Below are 14,343 nucleotides of genomic sequence, written 5' to 3'. Positions count from 1 at the left end.
AGCAGTTTTATACTGATGGCAAACTGAGCATTTAATAAAATTCATATGGATGAGACCAAGAAAGAGGAGAAAAGAAATATATATTAAAAGAAAGGGGAAACGTTTTGGGTGGGTATGCAGAATAGTACTTGGTGTTCTGAAGACAAACAAAAAAAAAAAAACACGGAGTGGGCCTATGATGAAGTAAGAGGACAAAGTAATTAAATGGAGATTAAAGGGACACCATAGTCACCAGAACAACTACAGCTTATTGAATTTGTTCTGGTGAGTATAATCATTACCTTCAGGCTTTTTGCTGTAAACACTGTCTTTTCGCAGAAAATGCAGTGTTTACATTACAGCCTAGTGATACCTCCACTGGCCACTCCTCAGATGGCTGTTAGAGATCCTTCCTGGGTTATGGCTGCCTAAAATGCATCCAAACATTCAGTGTCTCCTCCCTCCGCATGCAGACACTGAACTTTCCTCAGAGATTCATTGATTCAATTCATCTCTATGAGGAGATGCTGATTGGCCAGGGCTGTGTTTGAATCTTGCTGGCTCTGCCCCTGATCTGCCTCTTTGTCAGTCTCAGCCAATCCTATGGGGAAGCATTGTGATTGGATCAGGCTACCACTTTTGATGATGTCAGCAGACTGCTTGTTTTTCCGAGTCTAACAGCATGCAGAGTTACAGCTTCAGGCTTGAATACAGTAAGATTTTTACTATATTTATGGAGGCATGAGGGGCTAGATGGTGGTTTTAACACTATAGGGTCAGGAATACATGTTTGTGTCCCTGACCCTATAGTGATCCTTTAAAGACAAGACATGTTATTAAGGGGAAATATAGTTCTACTTTTACCAATTGTTTTGTTCAGAATTACACTTCTATATGAAAAAGTGACATAGAAATCTAAATAAACAAACCATTTCTAAAAATGTACAGTCTTTGCTTTGGATCAACAGCTACTGTGTTTGGGTTATTTATGTTTAAAGTAATAGGCAATATGGCCCACAATTTTAAATGTCAAGCAGTCAGTGGAACATTCCAACTTCTGGCTGGCATTAACCCTCTACAAGCCATTACTTTTCTCCTCAAAATAGACAAGAATGTAAGATGTCCTATAGAATGTCCTATAGAATGTCCTATAGAATGTAAGCTCGTTTGAGCAGGGTCCTCTTCAACCTATTGTTCCTGTAAGTTTATTTGTAATTGTCCTATTTATAGTTAAATCCCCCTCTCATAATATTGTAAAGCGCTACGGAATCTGTTGGCGCTATATAAATGGCAATAATAAATAAATAAATAAGAAATCCCTCCCACCCTTATCTGCCTTTCATATCCCATCTTTTAAAGGTATCAAAGTTGTTCAGATGCATTAACACATCAATATGAAAACATCTAACTTTATTAATGGAGTAAGATCACCTTAAATAAACAATTATTCATTTGAAGGGCTTATAAAAGCAATAAATATATAATACATATATATCATGCACTAATCAAGTATAATAGATGGAGTAGGTTAAATAAGTTTTTTTTATTGGTGCTTGTCAACCCCATTCAGGCTCACCCAATGAATGGGGTTAACAAGAGTGGCCTCACCATACCATTACATCTGACGTACTACTTTCCAAACATTTCTGTGGTACAAAAAAAACACATGTATTTCTGAATCCTTTTTTAAAACACAATTTAGGTGTCCACGACAAAGGGTTAAATTAATGATCTCAGCCAATCCAATGCTTTCACATAGGAAAACACTGAGGCTATTGCGCATGCGTTGCACCAATCAGCATCTCCTTATTGCATCAATGCATCTCTATGAGGAATGTTCAGCGGCTTCATGAAGAGTGTAGAAACACTGAACATCAGAAGCTGCACATTGTGCAGCACTGACACAGGATGCACCTCAAGTAGACGACCTAGTGACTTTCACTAGAGGTGTTAATAGGCAGTAATGTGAACACCGCCTTTACCCTGAAAAGGCAGCATTTACATTGAAAATCCTTCATGGACAGGCTATATAGACAGCAGAACCACTACATTAAGCTGTAGTTGTGCTTGTGACTAAAGTGCCCCTTTAAATATGCTGCTGTTATCAGCACTGAGCTACTGCTGATGTGCCAGATCCAAATGTTGGACAAATCTGATATTGCCAGCCAGGAAGAAAGTATTCTGCCTGGCCCATGTAGAGGAAAAGGGTTATTATTAAAAATCACAGGGACAGTGTTCTTTGCATCATAACCACAGTAAGATAAAGTGGTTATGATGCTTAGAGTGACCCTTTAACAGAGAACATTAGGCTTTAACTTATCAATGCTGCTAAAGCAAAAATATATTTTCCCCCTTTACTCTGCATGTACTGTTGTAGCTTTTTATTTTGCCTGTTCATTTCGAGTTGTATCTAGCGCGAGATATTTCATATCTGAATAAGAGACGTAGAACAAAATAAGCGATGCAAGAAAAGTGCAAACATTTCAAACTCACTTAAAATGACATTCAAATACATTAGATAGATAATGAGAAAAATTAAATCGAAGAAAAAAAAAAAAAAACCAAAAAAACATGCTCCTAATTTATTGGTGGTGGGTGAAGTCATTCTTGTCCATTATCATATGTAATATTCATTCAATTTATCAATGCCATCTCATGGTCTAAGATGTCTATATAATAAAATAAATGCTTATTATAACTTACCGTCTTTTGAAAGAGCATACATACTGTGCTAATGGATTTGATGGCAATGGTGTATATATTGAGTTAAAAGTCTATTTAAAAACAGGCCTTTCTCCCAACTGCCATAGACTCTATGCCAAGAATTGACTGACAAGGGAGAGCAGAAGACTTCCCACAGATAGTAACTCCCCAACTAACACTGCTAGCACTAGCTAGGGAGTATATCACCGGACTGGCATCAGTTTGTTCAGACGCTGGCAGTGAAGCCAGCAGGTTTGCTTGCTGAGACGCGCTTGATTGGAGGTACGGAGAGGACATATCACAATTTTACAATGAATACATGATGTTTATCTGATATATTCATATACTCTTCCAGCACTGCGGAATGTGAAAGAGCTTTAAAAAAAATAAAGTGCAATGATAATATTCAATGTTCAGGTTCAATTTAAATTCTAAGTTCAGTTACGTCAGCTACATATAAAAATACTAACATGAGCTTTGGCACGATCATGCAGAAGAGACATTGGTAAACGGCTTTGCTTCATAACCACTTTATAGGGATCCTTCATTACAACATCCATTTCGTCTTGGAACTTTTGCAAAGAGGACTGCTTGATTACACGGGTATTTCCTGAAAGAATGGCAAGGGTATGGAAAAGGCAATGATTAGGCAATGCAAGAAATATAAAAACAATGCTTAATTCTACAAGTTTAAAGAATGGCTTTTTCCCCTACATAGGAGATTAGGGGTGTTGCTTTCCCTTTTCTTTCAAATGTCACTTTCTTAAGAGAGAAAGGCAAAAAGACATAAGTATTATTATCATTTATATAGCGTCAACAGATTCCGTAGCGGTTTACAATATCATAAGAGGGGGATTTAAAAACCCTTGTGTAAACACTTACTGACACCACATACTTCTGACAAATATTATGGCAAGCAACATTTAAATCTGGCTAGAAGGTAATTACATGAAATTTTGAGTACAGATTTATACATCTGTCATAGAACAGGTGTCATTTGTATGGCCACTATCTTCTGTGAAATCAACAGTTTCTCATCTTCTCACACCGGTAAATATATAAAACACATGTTACACCACAACACGTCTGGCAGTGTGAGAATTAAAGTGGTTCTCTCATCTTTTTGTGTCTTTACATATTTTGTAATGACCCCATATGGTGAATGATACGATTGCAGTGTGGAGACCTTGGGGTGTAGGGGGAAGTAGCTTTTACTTCCCAGAACCAATCCCTCGTGGCTGCCACCATCTTCTTCTGTGGGCTCCTCATAAGCTCCTGGCACTTAATCAGGAGTCAAGATCAGTGCTTGCGCAAGCACGAGAATACAACACTGATGTCTATGAAGGATCCCGCAAGACCCTCCTTACACAGAGGCTTTTTTCCTCCTCAGCTTTAGAGCAATAGCTCCCCCCCTTTTTGCCAAGCACACAGAAAATACATAAGACAAAGTAGCCCATACTTTGTCTGATGATATCTTTTGAATGTGTTGGAATGTCAGTGAAATTCCAGGCCATTTTTTTTGAAGGTTTCTTCAAGATTTAGAGGAGGGGAGAGTGACAGAACTGCTTTAATTGATGCACTTGGACATCTACTCATGGTGTTGTAAAAGTACAAGCGGGTAACCCCATCTCCAGCAGCTTCATTAGGCATCATTAGCAAGCCTGGAGCAAGAGTTTAGTGTGTCTAATATCAAATTATGTGTCAAACTTTAAGTGCCATAAGTAAATAGAAGGAGCTATAAAACTTTCATTTAAATAATATAACCAACCATTAACTAAATAAAGTGAAGAAATACTCAAAACACACAAATAGAATAGTAAGGTGCACTGTCCCTCTAAAAATCATATACATTTTCACACATAAAAAGCACTTACAGCATATTAAATAAGTATCCACATCAGAAAAAATACATATACAGTATATCTACAATTAATTATAAAATACATGGATTGGGTTAAACAATACACTTACAATACACTTACAAGCAGGAAGCAGGTAAAGCACAGCTGAGGACATGAAAACCTCACTTTGTATTCATTATCCAGCAGCTTATTGGCAATGAGCAGACTGGATTATGAGCAGCAAGCAATAGACAACTCTTCCACAGGCAGTGAAACCCAACAAACCATGTGATCAAAATTACACGTGTGAAAATATATATAGTCTAACACACCTTATATTAGTACATTTTATTCTGAACAGATTGGACATCTGTGTGCACTAAATTTTCATTAAGACATTAGTGCACATCAGCGTAGACAGCACATATCACGGGGGTGTAAATTTTACAAAAAAATGCACTTGTCCAAGAACTAAAGTGATAGGCCGATTTTCTTGTATATGCATGTACATACATACACATATCAAAACTAAAGTGAAATCTAGTTATTACTAAACTTTCACAGTAAAAGAAATGAAAACTAACGCATGTACCATTCACTACATAAATCAAATACTTATTCATGAAGTATACAGTAATTTCTTGCTTACCAAACCATTTGATATTGGGTTCCACTCTGGCCACTGTGCCGGGTGTAACAGATGATTGGTGCTGTAATGTCTTAATCACTTTGCCACGGTTGTTCCTAGACCAATTAAGAAAAAAGAAAAATAAATGTCTTTTTTTTTTATATAATATATAGCAGCATGGAACCCAACTAATGAGTTTAAAGGAACACTCCACTGAATTATTTCCTTTAACTACTTAGTAAATATACCCCCCCAAGAAAAACAACATGTATGTATTTTTCCTTTTAATTGAGGATATATGAGAAAAACTACTTGCAAAAAAAATACAGACCTGCTATCTACAGCCTTTGCAAGCACTCCCCTTTAACCGAGGCACAGCATTCAAACTAACCAGTCAGACGTTGAGAAGCCACTTTGCTAAAGCCGTGTACACAACTTTCGAGGGGGAAGACAAGCACGGTCAAGCCCAGCTTACTTGTCACTTCTGTTAAATCAGTGGGACAATGGAAACGAACAAAAACCTTCCCAGCTGTCTGAGTGACAGCCAGGGAAGTGTTTCTGTCCCCTGTTGTAAAAGTGACCATTTCTATTGACACTGGCACTTTTATAAAACTGTCAAAAATGACAAGACTCCAGAGTCATAAAAAACTTCAGCAAGTTTAAATGTGTTTTGTGTCAAGAGTGTTCCATTAAAGGGACACTATAGTCACCAGAACCACTAAAACTTAATGAAGTGGTTTAGGTGTCTATAGCCTGTCCCTGCAGGATTTTCAACATACATTCTGCCTTTTCAGAGAAAATGCAGCCTGTACATTGGAGCCTAGTAACATCTCTAGTGAGAGTCAGTAGGTCAGCCCCTAGAGGTGCGTCCTGTGTCAGTGCTGAACAATGTGCAGCGTCTCCACACACTGCATGGAGGTGCTGAACATTCCCCATAGATTTAATGCATCTCTAGGAGGAAATGCTGACTGGCAAAGCGTTTACCGCACATGCACATTAGTGTCCCAATGCTTTCCTATGGAAAATCATTGGACTGATGGAGATTAGCAAGATTAATTATATCAGCCATGGAGGAGTGCTGCATGGAAGAAGAATGTGAGTAAAACCACCTTTTCAGCACAACTGGAGCGGGACTGTCACTTAAAATGACACATCAGGACGTTGCATCATGCATGTTTGTATTCCTGACACTATAGTGTTCACTTAAGAGTATATTCAGATACGTTATTGATCACTAGATTCAAACAAACATTCAAGAAGCACACTCAAAAATATCTTGATTCTGGTTCATCTCTCTTGGTCACAAAGGGACAATAGTTCGGTTAAGGAAAAACATGACAGAGGAAGTTAGTAAAGGGGTAAAAAGTTTTAAAAAAAAATTACACTTACCGCCGTTCTTTTTGGCGGTACATATTAAGTCGTTTGATTGTTGCACGGTCTCTCATGTTGTTTCCTCCTGCGCCTTTGACGCGGTCTAAAAGAACAATGTATTTAGCATTGGTTCATTGTAACATTTAAAAAAAAAAAAAAAAAAGTTATCTTTTCATGCAGAATTTAAATCATCAATACGGTTATAAAGTGGTATTTAAATTTTTTTTTTTTTTTTTTTTTAAATGGTATTTATATCTTGTAAGAGTTTCTACACAACTATGAAGGCAAAAGGGATTTCCACAATTTCTTATGAACAAATGCCAGGTTTAAACACTTTTTGTTGACTGAGAGCCGTCAGCTGACAGCTCTCAGCTGGTGAACACTATCTAAACCTAGCTGGAGATTGTATTTTGCAAAAGTAATAAACTTTTGCATTAACAGACCAACTTAGACTGGAAGGATTGCGGGTGGTGCCAAACTAAGGTAAGAAAACTGTTCTGAGAGATTACAGGTAGATTGGTCGTGGGGATTCCTGACAACATTGAAGCCTTAGACCTGCATAGGAAGTTAAGCTTCCACGAATGGGTAAAGCAGACTTTGGGGTTAAACCACCTTAAGGTAAGACGGAGCACAGAATCACCTTGCACCATAATAACTTCATTAAGATTAAGGGGTCATGGTACCCAGAGAGTCCCTTTAAGACATTCAACAATCTATGACCTTTACATTTGGCATCATCATACTGGGCTCCTAATGCTCCCCAAAGACAAGCAATATATTTAACCCCTTAAGGACACATGACATGTGTGACATGTCATGATTCCCTTTTATTCCAGAAGTTTGGTCCTTAAGGGGTTAAAGTGACTCTTCAATAAAAACAACCATCTATAAGTTGTTTTGAGGATTGGAGTCCCTAGGTGTCATCTTACTACTTGTTCAAGTAACCCTGTAAGTCAGCACACTGTAGTGGTTATGGTTTTTGTGGCTTGGAGTATGTCTTTAAATATGCATAAAGTTTATGCCATTTACATTGACAATCGTTTATTTTAGTCTCTTTGTTTAAGTTTGGTTTCAATTCGTGAACTTAATCCACGAATTGTTCTATTCAACTCTGAAATATTTCAATCTCCACAAGGCACCCACTAAGGGTCTTCTTCTGTGCCCCCTCTATCATTCCTCCCCCTTCCCCAAATACCTGGGTTACTGCTCGACGTGGACGGGTTTATAGTGCTCCGTCCCTTGAACTGGGGTTTCACCATTGTAGCTGTTTAGTAAAGCCCCACAATACGATGGAAAATGGGACCCGAGAGATCCAAGTGTATTCCTTAGTTAAGACACAGTAAAAAGGCCGAAACACAGGAAGCCTGATGGAATGAGGCACTATGGGTAAGCATGCTACAGACACGTGTTTAGCTGAACTTCGCGGCGGCCATATTTGTTGTGGGCAAAGTGCCCTGTTTCCGCTTTTATCTTCGTGCCTTAGTTACTTGACCTCATGTATACAGGATTGATGGTTTACTGGCACTAGTGCTCCTTACATTTGATAACTAGATAACTATAATAATTATATTTATTTTCCTTACTGAAAAAAGAAGTTAATTAGGGCTCCACTGAATACACCAATCCAGTATAACACCTATTATAATAACTCCTAAATAGTTTATTAACCCCTTAAGGACAGAGCTTCGGAAGCTTGTCTTTCACTTTATGACAACGGCATTTTTTGCTGTTTGCGTTCAACTGCAATTTGCATTTGACTAATTTATTGCACCAACGCATATTATATATCGTTTTTTAACCCCTTAAGGACACATGACATGTGTGACATGTCATGATTCCCTTATATTTCAGAAGTTTGGTCCTTAAGGGGTTAAAGGACAGAAAGGGCTTTAATTTGATGTAACATATATATACATAAATGCTTATTTATTATAAAAAAAAATGAAAATTTTGTGTGGTTTTTTTACAGTTTTTGCAATAATAATGTGTCCACAATTAGTGCAGGTTAAGGAAAGTAATTAAAAATAAGTTCATTTAGTTGTTCTGATTTACAGAATATATAATGTGTCTGGGATTTTAAGTTTTTTTTGGTAGTTACAGGTCACAAAGCACAATGAGTAAAATAAACTTTTAATGTGGAGCAAATTTAGAATTTGGTAAGTTTGTCTTGTAAGCTTAATAGCCATAAAAGAAAACAAAATTGCCGCACAAAAGTATATATTTATATAAAGTAGACACCACAGGCTATTTACCTAAGGTTGTTTTGACACTTTCTACGTAGCCATGTCACCGCCAATCTCTGCTAAATATTGGAGTAAAATTGTGTTTTTGGGGGTTTTGGCACACAAACTTATAACAAAGAACTTCTCATGTGTATTTTGTAAAGTTGGTGTGTGCTATTCCTGTACAAAGTTTTATTTTGTGTTCAGTTACATCTGCTGAGTAAAATGACACCCCATTGTATGTCTTTGGCACTATTTTGTGAAGCTACAGTGCCATATAGGAGACCTGTCCTTTTCAGTATTCACAGTAGAATTTTGAGAGACGGATTTAATTAGCCTATGCTTCCATTTGGGGTATTATAACCAGAGGCGGCTCTCTAATTAGGCGGTTTAGGCGGCCGCCTAAGGCCTCGCGCTAGAAGGGGCCTCGCGGCCGCCTAAACCGTGTAATTAGAGAGCTGCTGCAGGGCGTTCTTTCCCAGAAAAAAATAAAATAAATATTATTTAAATACTTTAATGTCGGCCGGCGGCCACATCAAGATTGTCGCGGCGCCGGCGATGTTAGAAGATGAAACCCTCTCACATTGGTTTCCCATGCAGGAGTGAGTCCCCTCCCCTCCTCCTGCACACTAGCTGGTAATCGGCCAATCCGCGATGCCGATGGTGATGACGTCACGACGTCGGACGTCACGACGTAACCCCTCCCTGCATCCCTCGCCTGCGGTACCAAGAAGAGTAGCTGCTGCTGAAGAAGAAAAGAGAGCAGAGGAGAAGAGAGAAAACGGAGATAACTGAACGGAAGGACTCAGGAGAGCAGAGGAAAAGAGAGAAAAAGGTAAGGAGAGCAAAGGAAAATATATTAAAGGAGAAGGGAAGAAGGAGAGCAAAGGAAAATATATTAAAGGAGAAGGGAAGAATGAGAGCAAAGGAAAATAAATTAAAGGGGAAGGGAAGAAGGAAAGAAAAGGAAAATAAATTAAAGGGGAAGGGAAGAAGGAGAGAAAAGGAAAATAAATTAAAGGAGAAGGGAAGAAGGAGAGAAAAGGAAAATAAATTAAAGGAGAAGGGAAGAAGGAGAGAAAAGGAAAATAAATTAAAGGAGAAGGGAAGAAGGAGAGCAAAGGAAAATAAATTAAAGGAGAAGGGAAGAAGGAGAGCAAAGGAAAATAAATTAAAGGGGAAGGGAAAAAGGAGAGCAAAGGAAAATAAATTAAAGGGGAAGGGAAAAAGGAGAGCAAAGGAAAATAAATTAAAGGGGAAGGGAAAGAGCACATGGAAAATAAATTAAAGGGGAAGGGAAAGAGCACATGGAAAATAAATTAAAGGGGAAGGGAAAGAGCAAATGGAAAATAAATTAAATGGGAAGGGAAAGAGCACATGGAAAATAAATTAAATGGGAAGGGAAAGAGCACATGGAAAATAAATTAAATGGGAAGGGAAAGAGCACATGGAAAATAAATTAAAGGGGAAGGGAAAGAGCACATGGAAAATAAATTAAAGGGGAAGGGAAAGAGCACATGGAAAATAAATTAAATGGGAAGGGAAAGAGCACATGGAAAATAAATTAAATGGGAAGGGAAAGAGCACATGGAAAATAAAGGAAAGGTCCCTTTATCCCTGCAGGCATTTTCATGTAAACACTGCCTTTTCAGAGAAATGGCAGTGTTTACATTATAACCGAGGAGCACCTCCAATGACTACTCCTTAGTCTGCCAGTACAGGTACTTTCTGGGTTAGTGCTCTATTAGGAGATGATAATTAACCATGGCAGTCGCCCCTGACTTGACTCCTTGGCTGACATCAAAATTGAAGATCTTAGCCAATCCAATGGGAAAGCATTGTGATTGACTGAGATCATCAGTTTAGATTATGTTAGCCAATTGAGCGGATCCGGCGCTGGCGGACTTGTGCAGCTCTAGAAATTAGGTAATTTTTTACTACATTGGGGGGGGGGGAGCTAAATAGTTAAACACAATAGGGTCAGGAAAACACATTTGTGTTCCTGATACTGTAGTGTTCTTTTAATACACTGTTGACAACTTTATTTCAGTTTTAGGAGACATCAACAAGAATAACTAAGTAGTCAGCCACAAACCTTTTATATATACCCAATGTTTGTGTATAGGTATTTTGTAGAATAATTTAATAACCAAAATAAGTTTGTGAATAGTGAGATTATGAGGTTTATTAATGTTTGCCTTAAAATATGCAATTTATACAGTTCATTTTAATATTGCCTGCTTATTATTTTTATTTTTAGCGCGCGTGGGGGGGGGGGGCCTCATATTTGATTTTCGCCTATGGCCTCCAAAAGTCTAGAGCCACCTCTGATTATAACAGTTTGACTGTTCAAAAAAACCCCCACAGAGGCCTACCATTTGTAAAAGTAGACACTCCAGGGTATCTCATAAGGTGCATATTGTGCCTTAACATGCCCCCATTTTTTTACCATTACATGCCAAAGTATGTGGTAAAAAATAATTTTGTGCATTTTTTACATACGGATTGCATTTTTGCTGGGCATTTTGTATATTTCATATGTGCCACTAAGTTCAAACCCCCCAAATTATGCTCAGCTAAGTCTTCTGAGTAAAAGGACACCCCCATTGTATGTCTATGGCACTATTTCATGAAGCTACAGTGCCATACAGGAGACCTGTCCTTTTCAGTATTCACAGTAGAATTTTGAGAGACGGATTTAATTAGCCTATGCTTCCATTTGGGGTATTATAACAGTTTAACTGTTCAAAAAAACACCACAAAGGCCTACCATTTGTAAAAGTAGACACTCCAGGGTATATCATAAGGTGCATATTGTGCCTTAGCATGCCCCAATTTTTTCACCAATATATGCCAAAGTATGTGGTAAAAAATAATTTGGGGCATTTTTTTACATACAGATTGCATTTTTGCTGGGCATTTTGTATATTTCATATGTGCCACTAAGTTCAAAACCCCCAAATTATGCTTAGCTAAGTCTTCTGAGTAAAAAGACACCCCCAATGAATGTCTTTGGCACTATTTCGTGAAGCTACAGTGCCATATAGGAGACCAAGCCATATCAGTTTTTACCGAACTTTGAATTTTGTTGCTTGGCCTATGTGCAATTTCCAAGCATCTTCGCAGGTTTTAAATTCAAACTACCCCACAAAGGCCTACCATTTCTTAAAGTAGACACCCCAGGGTATTTCAAAAGGCATATTTTGAACCTTAGCGTGGGATCATTTTTCCGCTTGCGTGTACCAAGTGTAGTGGTAATAAGCGTTTTTTTCTGCCTTTTTTTTGACACACAAAGTGAGTTTGCACAGTATATTTTGCAAACCATGTGTACTACCACTGTATAATACTTCATATGTTGCTCAGCTATGTCTGCTGAGTACAAAAATACCCCCGTATGTACCTTTGCCATGTATATGTGGACATCGGAGGGGCACATTTGGGACACAGCCATTCCATTTTTTTTCAAACTTTAAATTTTTACGCTGTGCCCATGTCCCATTTTAGAGTATTTTACCAGGCTATATAATCCAAATACCCCATAAAGCCATACCATTTCTTAAAGAAGACATCTCAGGGTATTTAAAAAGGCATATTTTGAACCTTAGCGTGGGATCATTTTTCCGCTAGCTTGTACCAGGTGTAGTGTTAATGAGCGTTATTAAATGTATTTTCTAACTTTTTAAAACTTTTTTTACTTTTTAAAACTATTTTTTAAACTTTTGTTTTGCTTATTAATTTTTTTAAAGTTTCCTAAAGCTTTTTTTTTACCGTTAACCCCTAACTAGCAGTAAGCAGCACTAACAGTAAATTCCCCATTTTCCCATAACTCCCACCCACCCCAGCTAGCAAAATATTTAATTATACAATATTTAAATTAGTTCATTAAATACATTTAACCCCTGAGGGTTAAAAAATAAATAAAAGTTAATCGTCAGGGGTTAAAAAAAAATTAGATCACAGTATAATACTGTGATCTGTATTTTGATCACTGTAGGCAGTGATCGACTGGCAGGGAAGGGGTTAATTTTTATTTGGACTGGGTAAAGGGTTTATTTTTTTTATTTTTTACTTAAACGTTATTAAAACTTTTTTTAACTTAATTTTTAAACTTTTTAAAGCTTATTTTAAAACTTTTTTAACGTTAACCCCTAGTTAGCCTAACACTAAATCCCCCAATTCCCCACTAACTTCCACCCTCCCCAGCTAGCTAAATGTATAATTTTAAAATATTTAAATTAATTAATAAAATAAATTTAACCCCTGAGGGTTAAAAAAAAAGAATTAACCCTCAGGGGTTAAAAAAAAAATCAGATCATAGTAAAATGTAATCCCTGCCAATTGATCACTGTAGTCAGTGATCAATTGGCAGGGAAGGGGTTAACTTTTTATTAAAATTGGTAAAGGGGGGGTAAAAGGGGGTGGGATTTTAATTTCACTATGTTTTCTTTCCACCAGGGGGCAGGATCACTGAAGATCCGTCTCCCTGCACTTCACACAGAACCAGGAAGTGCAGGGAGGCGGAGGTGAGTATACAGAGCACATGTGCACGCTCTGACATGCTGTCAGAGCGGGCACATGTACTGGGACAGCCCGATCCGGTGCTCCCGGTCTGCCTCTAATACAGAGGCAGACCGGAGCACCATTAACCCCACGATCGCCGCGATTGCGGGGATCTGGGGTTAATTTTAACGCGTGACGGACAAGGTCCGTCACTCCACATTAACGCATGCCCCTGAGTGACGGACCTCGTCCGTCACTCGTCCTTAAGGGGTTAAAGGTACAAACAGCAGGAGTAGGTGGCTGTGGTCATTGTTAACAAATGTAAACTATCTATTTACTATTGCAGGTTGAATCCACAGTCCACTATCAGAAATAATTGTTTCAACTGAGAGATGTGACTTGAAGGTCCAGTACCTGTCACAACTATTTTCCATCAAATGCCCACACGGTCACATACCTAGTGTCGTGCCTTTCAGCAAACCTATTGCGGAGCATTGGCTCTTTCAGTGAACATCTGAGTGACTTTATTAAGGTGGCCTTGGGTTTGTTTTCAACCCATCTGCAACTTTGAGTTATGGACTAAAATTTGGAAGATACTCCACCAGATTTATTTCACCTTTGTTACTACATTATTAATCTACTATACTTTTTCTACCTTTTTACCTATAGTTTACTACTGTAATATTTTGTACTTGAAGTTGCATGTAGTTATTAATATTTGGACTGATAGAATTTGCTTAGCAAATATTTTAATTGAAGACAACAACTGTCTACTCTTCTCTACCACTCCCCCCGCTTGCCACTCCTAGCTGTACGGGACTACCAGTGGAAAAACACTGCCAGACTCCCTCAGCATTGTTCACCAGTAATCTGGTATTTTTTCCAGAATTTCCTGCAACCAACTGTATCCATTTGGTTGCTATGCCAACCCCTCAGGGCAACAGTCAAGCTTCCCCCCTCCCTTTTCGCTCTGGGGATTGGCCTGGAAGAAGGCACAAATTCCACCGCACCCAGGTCCACCGGCGGTCAACCGTTGCACCATTAAAGAAGCTGATACTTAGGCAAAATGCATCTGGATGCTCTAACTTCCATTACTCGC

At 38.2% G+C, this 14,343-nt stretch overlaps 1 protein-coding gene across 1 annotated transcript in view; it reads right to left on the bottom strand.

Moving 5' to 3' along the window:
* Nucleotides 1-7,902, bottom strand: part of GNL2 (G protein nucleolar 2) — a 36,686-nt gene extending 28,784 nt beyond the window's left edge. Inside the window, exons 1-4 of the mRNA XM_063454931.1 lie at nt 7,718-7,902; nt 6,541-6,625; nt 5,173-5,267; nt 3,153-3,292 (exon numbers count right to left, since the gene is read on the bottom strand). Of these exons, the coding sequence (XP_063311001.1) occupies nt 3,153-3,292; nt 5,173-5,267; nt 6,541-6,625; nt 7,718-7,781 (384 nt within the window). The 5' untranslated portion in view covers nt 7,782-7,902. The remainder of the gene's footprint in view (nt 1-3,152; nt 3,293-5,172; nt 5,268-6,540; nt 6,626-7,717) is intronic.
* Nucleotides 7,903-14,343: the final 6,441 nt, after the last annotated feature.

Source organism: Pelobates fuscus, chromosome 1, assembly GCF_036172605.1.
Source record: "Pelobates fuscus isolate aPelFus1 chromosome 1, aPelFus1.pri, whole genome shotgun sequence".
NCBI lineage: Eukaryota > Metazoa > Chordata > Amphibia > Anura > Pelobatidae > Pelobates > Pelobates fuscus.
The sequence above is the reverse complement of the archived record's forward strand: the minus strand, read 5'-3'. Positions and strand labels throughout refer to the sequence as shown.